The sequence below is a fragment of the Triticum aestivum genome, chromosome 4A, assembly GCF_018294505.1.
Source record: "Triticum aestivum cultivar Chinese Spring chromosome 4A, IWGSC CS RefSeq v2.1, whole genome shotgun sequence".
NCBI lineage: Eukaryota > Viridiplantae > Streptophyta > Magnoliopsida > Poales > Poaceae > Triticum > Triticum aestivum.
The window spans coordinates 11,240,523-11,250,766 of NC_057803.1; the positions used below are offsets into that span (position 1 = coordinate 11,240,523).

Genomic DNA, 10,244 nt, shown 5'->3' on the forward strand with positions numbered 1-10,244 from the left:
ACTATAGGCCAGACCCCTTTAGTCCGATTCATGGCACGAACCGGTACTAAAGGTTATCCCTTTAGTACCGGTTTGTGCCACGAATCGGTATTAAAGGTGATCATGGGGCCCCCGCCTGACGCCAGCCTGCCACCACCCCTTTAGCACCGGTTCGTGGCACGAACCGGTACTAAAGGTTCAACACGAACCAGCATTAATACATAGCCGTTCGAACCGGCACAAATGGTGCCATTAGTACCGGGCCAAAATCGAACCGAGACTAATATGTTTCACATTAGGTCCTTTTTCTACTAGGGTTTTTATCATTTATGCCACCGGTTGTGTCTCACTACTCAGTTTTGCCACTAAGAATTTCAATTGCTCAAAAATGTCATCGCTTCGTTAGACACATGCTAAAAAATGCCACTGGACACCATTATTGTGATCTCAAATCTCTTTTGCCATGTTATAATGACATAAATACCTATGAACCAACATGCCAGCTCTCCCTCTATTTCACTACAATAAAATGTGGGGTCCATTTGTTCCCAACAACGTTCTTATTTTCCTGTAAAATTATTCGCTTGGTTACTCCTGACAAGTGGGGCCACACTTATCATTGTGAGATAGAGAGAACTGACATGTGGGTCTAGGCTTATTTTTGTCATATAACATGGTCGACGGGTTTGACGTGAAAATAGCAGTGTCTAATGACATCTTTGAGTAAACATCTAACGGAATGATGGCATTTTTTAGATATTTAATGGCATTTTTGAGCAAGCATCTCACGAATCGATGACATTTTTGAGTAGTTGTAATTTCTAATGACAAAATTGAGTAGTGGGACACAACTAGCCGCAGAAATGATAAAACCCCTTTCTACTAACCGAGCTGCTCAGCGCGAGCAAACGAAGAGACCCGCCAACTGCAACGCGAGCAAATCTGCGTATCGACAACTACTACAACCTCTTAACAATCAGACGACGCAACGGCTAACGATACGGTTTGGTAACGCGATCGAGGCGGATACTTGGATCAGTTATTTAACCCCGAAACATTCCAGCGTTTGTCACTGGCGCGGCGGTGTTCCTCACGGGTAACAACCGCGCCGCCTAGCTAGCTCGCTCGCTAGCTACCTCCCGGCCATGTGGAAAATACAGCAGAATAATCGGGGTAGTGGAAGGGTCCAAGTGGGTCGCGTAGAAAATTGGCGGGGGAGGGGGCGAAGAACATGCGTGCAGGGAGCATATGTGGGTGGCACGTGAGGTGGGAGCGCGAGAAGGTTCCAAACGGCTCGGTGTACGCACCCACCACCATGCAAAAAACCCAGAAATATGCTTAGCATATGCATCAAGTTGCTCGTTCTGGACGAACAAAAAGAAATGCGAGTCGCTGGCGGTGTATGTGCACAAGTCTTGTATATGAGCATCCCCGTACCGTGCCAGCCCATGTCGCGTGCCTCCATTTTTGGTCCATCTCATTGTGTTATGTACCGTGGAGTGAGCTCGGCCTCGTGTACGTACGTACGTGGCATGTACTGTAGGAGGCACGGCAGACATGCGATGCACCGACGGGCGTGTGAGCATACGCGAGTGGCGAGATCATGGAGGGATATATATATATATATATATATATATATATATATATATATATATATATATATATAAACTAAAACAAAACCAGAGGAAAAGCGCGAGGGTTGAGGCATGAGAGGTAGGGAATATGGAAGGGTCCAAGGGGAAGGAAGGGAGGGGGATCTCTCCTAACTAACACGGCCATGTGCGGGCTGGCCTCCCCGCAAAGGCCAACTAGCGGCAGGGCCACCCGGCCCGCACTAGCAGTCGCGCGAGGCTGGGGGGAGGGAGCTGGGGAAATGGCGGGGCCCGCCGGAACGGCCGGGAGGGGTCGACCGATCCACGGCGTCGGCGTGGGCTGGCTGGCTGGATCCAGCGGGCGAGCCCACATGCAGGCAGGCACACGACGACGTACGCCCGCGCGCGCATGGTGGCAGGGTGGTGGGCACTACGTTGGCTCCTCCTCTCTTCTCTCTCCCTCTCAGCTGCCCACGATTGGATTCTCAAAAAAAAAAACTGCCCACGATTTTTTCTGTGTTTTTTTCCTCCAACGACCGGCGGGGTGAGCGAGTGAGCTACGCAACGCGCGCGAGGCACAATCTAAAAGCCAGCGTCACCCATATGCGCGTCCAGATTGGCACGCCATGTATGTGCGCGCGTGGCCACGCTATGCTAGGCTAGCTAGGCTGGCTGTTCGATCCCTCCGCTCCGTCGCCTCCCACACGCGATCTAGCCCCGCCCGTCGAGCGTGAGTTTCGCGTGATCTCGTCCGTTCATCCACCCCATAGAAACGGAGTTTTTCATCACATTTCTTTTCTTAACTTGCTCGATTTTTAATGATCGGAACTGGGGCAGGATTCGAGAGTAACTGATGGATGCTGCACGGCCGGAGCCGTGAATGAAAGGGAATATTCATCCATCCATCCGGGAAAGAAGTCCAGCTTTGACGTGATGTACGTAGTGAATAGTCGGAACCAATGATTCTCCAAGGATACACACAGCTAAACCACTGCACCTGACATCCCAATCCATGTACGCATCATCAGGCCACTCAAAAAGCACCCATGCGTGCGGTAAAGCATAATTGCGTGATCGACTGCCTATCATCATGTGAGATACGCCACTCATTTGATCATCAAGTCGGAATGACGTATGGAATATCACGCGGTCATCATCAGTGTGGTTCTCATAGTCTTTGCCAAATCGTCGAGCCGTTTTCATGCACACGGATGTTCGATGGTGATGGAGGTTCATTGGGCGACACCCCTAGCTAACCTCGCCCTCCACCCCCTTCCACACGCTTCTTTTCTCACCACCTCCATGGGGCGACACCACAAGGCAAAGCCCATGCACTTGATGGCGCGATGTTTTTTGTTTTCATCTTTGGATCAGGGGATCAAGCGTTCCTTTGCCTAGCTCGGTGGTGCGGAGACTCGCTGCCTTGGGCATTTCTCGGCAGCATTGGCCGGCCAGTTTAAACACCGTGAGCATGGTAGGTGTTGGTCGCGATCCTGGCCTAGCACGGGGGAGTATGTTGTTAGGATTGCATTGCCACCACACATGGAGTGTGCTCATGAGAGGTTGTCTCCATGGATGGGGTCGGAGATTTCGTGCCGTGTGCTTGCCTAGCCAGGCGGTTGGAGTATTACAACCGTGATCGGGCGCTAGCATTGGCCATATGGTTCTATATATAGATCCCTTGGCCTAGAGAATAGACTCTCGAACTTCACCAATCCATGTAGGTATTCCAACGTGTCTGCTGAGGCGTTTTGAGCAGGTGCATGCGTATCTAGTTCGTGTCTGATATTGCCGAGATTGGGAGGTATGGTGGTGTTAGCTTGGAAAACAGGATGAGGGGCACAAGGAATTTATAACAGATAATTTCGCATGTCCATCCTCAAATATACCAACTTAGTTCTCAATGTTGGCATGTCGCGTCGTTATCCCCCTCACCCTACTTTCCGAGCTAACACCACCATAAGTTAGACCGATAATATATATATTCTTGTGACTTACAAATTATATCACTGAAAAGTTCTCTCGAATACGAATGCAATGGTAGGTCTAATTTATTGTCAAATTAAAAATTTAAAATGTGTGTGTGCCTTATTCATTGAAATGGGGGGAGTATCAACTTCACATTAACATTGATCTTTATAAATAAATCATTTAAAAGGGAAAAGAAAGGACACAAAAAGGTTTGAAAAGGCACTAGCAAAAAATGTATAGGTCGATGCTAGCTAGCACATGGAAGAAAATAAAGGCACTGTGGAAGCTACTATCCTACTCAGCCTGAGGCATAGCTTTTGGGAAGCATGGTCCTTTGTGGTACACTTTCGCTGGCAGGCCATTTTAGCTAGGCAATGTGCATGCCAACGTTGTCTGCTGGTAATTTTAAAACGGAGAATGGCGCCGCATCAAATTTGGGCAGTTGATTGTGGTTTAATTTTATCAGTGTGCACAGGGCCCACTTGGTAACCCCCAGTGTGATGGTAATTTCTACTCCCTCCGTCTCAAAATATAAAAACGTTTTTAACACTAGCATAGTGTCAAAAACTTTCTTATATTCTGGGACAGAGGGAGTAATTTATACGTCCTTGCCACAGGGCATATCGGAAAAAGGTGTACTCTGGGTTTCAACAAAATGTTACTGAATCTTTAGTTTATAGTAAGTTCAAAATAGGAAGAACCTAGAATAAGGACAACTGCATTGCTGATCAGAAGACTTATAAAAATGCCAAAATTGAAGAAAATTAAGAAAAACTCATATTCCCTCCAATCCAAGATAAAATAAGTGTTGCAGTTTCGAGCTAATTTAAACTAGAGTTAGTTCAAAACTACGACACTTTTTATGAATCTGAGGTAGTACAGTTTAGGATTGTAAAAAACTCTTACTTATTACGGCAGAAAAAAAAACTTCACTACCCTTGTTGTATCATAGCAATACTGTGAGCCATAGTACTACTAGTAGCTCCTAGAATATCAGTTTGACTCTTCAAAGCAGCATTTTATTTTGGAAAATGTCATAGTAGTACTCCTACACCCTTTTTCCCATTTTATTTATTTTTGATAAACAACCACCATGCACACCTAGCTTGTTATATTTCCTTTTCCTCATCATCTTCTCTCCCCCTCTCAGTTTCTCTCTCTCACACACACACAGCTCTCTCTCTCTCTCTCTCCTCCTCTCCCTCTCTCAAATACTCCCCATGCCCATCGCCGTCCTCCTTTGAAGAAGCCAATGGCCAGCAATGGCATGGCGTCCTCTCCCTCCGCCTTCTTCCCTCCGAATTTCCTCCTCCACATGCAGCAAGCACCGCCGCAGCATGACCCCTCCCAAGAACACCACCAGCAGCACCACCACCACCACCACCATGAGCACCACCTCCCTCCCCCCCATCCCCAGCACAACCCCTTCCTCCCCTCCCCCCAATGCCCCTCCCTCCAGGACTTCCGCGACGGTAGGCACACCCATAACTTCATGCCTTGTCAGTTAATTCGCCACCCTCGCACGGATCGTGCACGCAATGCGCCGGTAAACCGAGCCGATCCAGGTCTTTGCTAACATGCTGTACGTACGTGTGCTGCAGGTCTGTCGCCAATGCTGGGGAAGCGCCCGGCGATGTACGGGGGCGGCGGCGACGGGGGCTGCGGCGGCGACGAGGTGACGGGCGGAGGCGGCGGCGGGGGCGCGAACGAGGAGGAGACGTCGGACGACGGGTCGCAGCTGGGCGGCGAGAAGAAGCGGCGGCTGAACGTGGAGCAGGTGCGGACGCTGGAGAAGAACTTCGAGGTGGCCAACAAGCTGGAGCCGGAGCGCAAGATGCAGCTGGCCCGCGCGCTGGGGCTGCAGCCCCGGCAGGTGGCCATCTGGTTCCAGAACCGCCGCGCCCGGTGGAAGACAAAGCAGCTGGAGAAGGACTACGACGTGCTCAAGCGCCAGTTCGACGCCGTCAAGGCCGAGAACGACGCCCTCCTCTCCCACAACAAGAAGCTCCAGTCCGAGGTACTCCTACACATCTACCAGTACCTACCCACTGTAGTAGACCACAATGCAAATTAGTGTGAGTAGCTCCGGCAGTCAATTCAGTCCGGCGACGGCAAGCATGCATCTGGGCGGCCGGCCACGGCAGTAGAGCAGCACGCCGCTGGCCTAGATCTGCGCGCGCGGGTGACGATCTGGGGCGCCCGCCGTTCGGTTGCGCTTTCTCGGGGCGGCCTCCCCGGCTCAATGATTGGTTGGTGATGTCCGGCTCGGATCCATGTGGGTTTCAGTGCTTGCAGAAAGGTTGTTGGAAGCGGCGCCCATGCCCACGCCTTTCCATCTACACCTGCGAAATCGTCATCGTTGAGCTGAGCAGGCACAGTAGCTTTTCGGAAAGGCCCAGCAGAATATGGCAGCGTCCGCAGCAGGTAGATGCTCGTGCCCATGCTGCGCCGAGTCCTTTGAGGAGGATCCATCGATCCATCGATCGATTGCAGTGGAGTCAATGGCTTCATCATCCCGGTCGTGACATCTCTGTGATGCCTGCCATGGTCGCAGGGACGTACTCCCCCGCTGCATGTGTGCCTTTTCACCGCGATCAGATTTGCAATTATGTGTGGGCCGCCCCGGAAACACCATTAGTGCCCGTATGATTAGGTGCGCATGTGCAGGTCAGCAAGTGTAGCTTAGCTTGCTTTCTCCTTGTTGCTAGTAGTACTAGCATTCAGGCAGATACAGATGCATGATTCAGATTCACTGCTGAACGTCTGCATGAACTACCAATGCGAAATTCTAGGTACCTGCCAATGCCATGCTTGCATTGCGTACCGGTACAAGCTAGCTAAACCAAGATGGATTCGATTGTTGAATGCTGATGTATACTGATGTATATATGGTGATGAATGCAGATACTGGGACTGAAGGGCTGCAGGGAGGCGGCGTCGGAGCTGATCAACCTCAACAAGGAGACGGAGGCGTCCTGCAGCAACCGCAGCGAGAACAGCTCCGAGATCAACCTCGACATCTCGCGCACGCCGCCGTCCGACGGCCCCATGGACGCTCCGCCGTCGCACCAGCAGGGGGGCGGCAGCGGCGGGGGAATGATCCCCTTCTACCCCTCCGTCGCACGCCCATCCGCCGGCGTCGACATCGACCATCTCCTCCACGCCTCCGTCCCCAAGATGGAGCACCACCACGGCGGCCCCGACACGGCCAGCTTCGGCAACCTCCTCTGCGGCGTCGACGAGCCGCCGCCGTTCTGGCCGTGGGCGGACCACCAGCAGTTCAACTGATCGTCCGGCCCGTCGGCCGGCACGATACATATCTTCGTTGCAGTCAATGACGTCTGCTTTGCTTGCATGGTCAGCAATGAGCGTGCATAAATATTCGATGCGTTTGGATTCTTGATGAGGACGTACGTGCGTACGGTGGAGACGGTTGTACATGCATGTTTGATGAGAGGGGGGTTCAGTTCATCCATGAGGTGCCTACTGAAGACGATGGTGATGCGATTTGAGTCATGGTCATGGATCGATCGAGTTGATGATGAATAGTGGGTGGGGGTACTTGTAGGGGAATAAGTCCGGTGTGTGTGAAGCGTGTCTAGGTAGATTTTGGAGTTGAATAGTACCTACCTTTGGTATTCTTATTATTTTTCTTGTTTTTTTCCCTCTCTTTTTTGTTCCCATACATAAATTTGTGAATTGTGAGGCGGTGTGTTCATCCGTTGTTGTATAGGTTAATGGTGCATTTGGTGCTTATTCCCCCTATTTATATATGGATTATGTGAAGACTGTGACATACTTAGTGTGGTTGCGACACTTGCCCGAGAGGCCGAGGTTAACATATTCCTTGTGTAAAAAATGCTTACTATTGTCCATAGTTCAACATTTTATCTTATGAACATCTACACAGAAATACATTTTTCCAAAGGACTACATGTGATTGAAATTTTCAGAAAATTCAGCTACTTTGTGCCCCACCATTGAACATTTGCACAAGTTTTTCGGAAATGCAAAATTTTCTAAACAAGTTTAAAACTAGAAAACTAATAAAATAACTAAAACAAAAAATTGTTTCTAGAACTTCAAAAAAATGGATGTACTACAATTGACCCAGAGTGAATGAAACTTTTAAAGAATCAAATATGTTCGGGTTTCGGTGATATTTCTTGGAAGGCACTCCTTCCATTCCATAATGTAAGATGTTTTTTGTCAAAAAAAAACGTCTTACGGAGGGAGTAATTAATTGGATGAATATATGCAAGGATATATTATACTACTGTACTTGGATGAATATGCATGCAAGGATCATGAATCTACCCTTATTTAGACAGTGCAGCCAGTTTGCACTGTTACGCTAAGCAGCGACGCAGATGCGCGTCATTAAATTAACTTGCTCCTGCTCCTACAATGCAAGGCAGTTAAGGGCATTGAAAAAGGAACAGAAGAGCGTGGCCATGGTGTGGTGCACCAGCAACATTTGGACAGTTATGTCCTGCCGGGGCCCTTTTCCTTTTTCAAGCTGTCGCACGCCGCATGTCGAGCTCGCCAAGAGTCCAACTTTTGCGGCATACCAGTGAATTTAATTGGTCTTGCACGCTGCAATTCAAACACGTTGAAAACTAAGAGAATGAATTCACCCGTCCTCTGAAAAACACACGATCGAAAACTTGCAGATGTGCTACGTACATTCCGTACTCCGTCGCACCGCATGTATATATATGATTGATGGGAAGTAAGTGAAAAACATATTATTGCATGCATTGTAGAGTAGGAGGATGTGGATTTTTCTGTAGTGGTGGTAGTACGTATGGTATGTAGTAGCTGGTTAAATAGTGGATCGGAATATTCAGCCCTGGCTACAGAGACGCTGTGTCTTGGTGCATCATGTTTTTTTGCTTTTCTACCTCGATGATCCGCCGCCTGGATCAGCCTTGCTCCGCCTCCGCATCGCTGGTTGCTACAGTTGACCCAGCCGGGGTGCTGCTAGCCTGCCTGTCTGAAAATGATTGGCGAGGTGCACGGCATGGGAACAGGGGCACGTACGCACCCAATCATCAATGCCAGCGGAGCGGAGTGGAGTGGAGTGGGGTGAAAAACGTTTCGCAATCCCTCTCCCTACGCGCGTCAATGTGCTCACGACACATGGCCAATTCACTGATAGATGTGGCTACTTCTCAGTCAAGTGACATAACATGTGAAAGAGAAAAAGAAAAAAACTAAAAAAACAATCTTGCATGAACCTTAATGTAAGATCTCACAGATATAGCATCGACTCGGACTTCATTATGTTTCAGTCGACTAAGGCTTAGTAAGACTGTTCATGGATAGATCGAATCATATGCAATGGCGGAGACAGCACCCGGCGAGCCGGGGCTGCTGCCCGGGCTCCCATGGTGCATGTGCATGGAGCTCTAGTAGTAAATAAATGATTTACTTACAGTTTGTTTGGGCAAAATTTAATTAACTTGGCATCACGTATATCTTGCCCAGGCTCTAAGTTTGAGCTGGCTCCGCCACTGATCATATGTACGTTTCCGTGCGTCGACGGGCAACCGGCCGGGTGCCGTAGCAGTTAACAACTCATACAACCAAACCTGCAAATCTTACTACTCTTTGCTGCTGTAGTATGAAAAGGAGTCAGTGAGAGAGGGGGGGGGGGGGGGGGGGGGGGGCAAGTGTGTATGCGTTGCATTGGCAAGGGCGGGTCGCGTCGTGGCCAGCTCTACGCCTCATCTCATGGACGGACGGGGAGAGACGAAGAGAGAAGAAGAGCAACAAGCCCTTGTGGGCTGATCAGCCGTGGCGGGTCCGGGGGCACCCACAGTGACCGATCCCATGCAGAAAAAACCAAAGGACCATGGCCGGGCCGGCCCCCGTACCCCTCTGCCCCGCGGTACGTCGCGGCAGAAAAACCACGGACCCTTGTTCTCGACGTCACCGGCCCAGGCACATGTCCTACACATTCCGGCCGCCGTGAATTCCACGTCCATTGTATGCACACGATCAGGCTCCGGTCCGGTATATTTCATGTCGACATGCCGTCGCTTCTCACTTGGCGCGTGAAAATTCGTAACCGAGAGGGAGGTGGATGGTGACCGGGGCGAGTAGAGGGACTGGACTGTCGCCGTCGACCGGGGCGCACATACATACATACGATGGAGATGGTGCCTAGCCGCGATGGGCTCGGCGAGGACGACGAGGCAGCAGCGGGCGGACGGTGGCATAGCATATATAGTCCAAGCTGTTGCATCGGTTGGGTGCTCTTTTCAGAGGGCGGGGCACGCACGCATGGCCGGGCGCATGTGGGAGCACAGTGCCACCACTGCCCATGCGTCCTTTGCCATGCCCCAGCTGTGCCGCTAGCGGCCACGCCACGGATCGGTATCGGTATCGCTCGAGCCATCGATCGTCGATCCGTCCACGCATGCATGCAGAAATGTGCTAGCCAGATCGGTCGGCCCTGATGCCGACGGCTACGTGGTCCGTCCCGGCCTGGCCCGGCTCCGTCGACGTACGCTGCGTTTGTAGTACCGCCCGAGGGTTCCAAGTTCCAACCCGCATACATCCATGATCCATCCTCTACCCACACGTTCAGTAAGAGAAATCTACCGTGGTAACAAGCCAGGGTGCACGTGAAGCTCGTGCCGCCATTTTTCGGTCGGGATTTCTTCTGGAGGTAAATAATGAGCATCATCAACAATG

The 10,244-nt window shown here is 50.6% G+C and overlaps 1 protein-coding gene across 1 annotated transcript; it reads left to right on the top strand.

Annotated features, from left to right (window-relative positions):
* The first annotated feature begins 4,676 nt into the window (after nt 1-4,676).
* LOC123084766 (homeobox-leucine zipper protein HOX21) lies at nt 4,677-7,328 on the top strand. The gene is made up of 3 exons (XM_044506269.1): nt 4,677-5,014; nt 5,144-5,559; nt 6,447-7,328. The coding sequence occupies exons 1-3, from the start codon at nt 4,795-4,797 to the stop codon at nt 6,828-6,830; spliced, it is 1,020 nt and encodes a 339-aa protein (XP_044362204.1). The 5' UTR covers nt 4,677-4,794; the 3' UTR covers nt 6,831-7,328.
* Nucleotides 7,329-10,244: the final 2,916 nt, after the last annotated feature.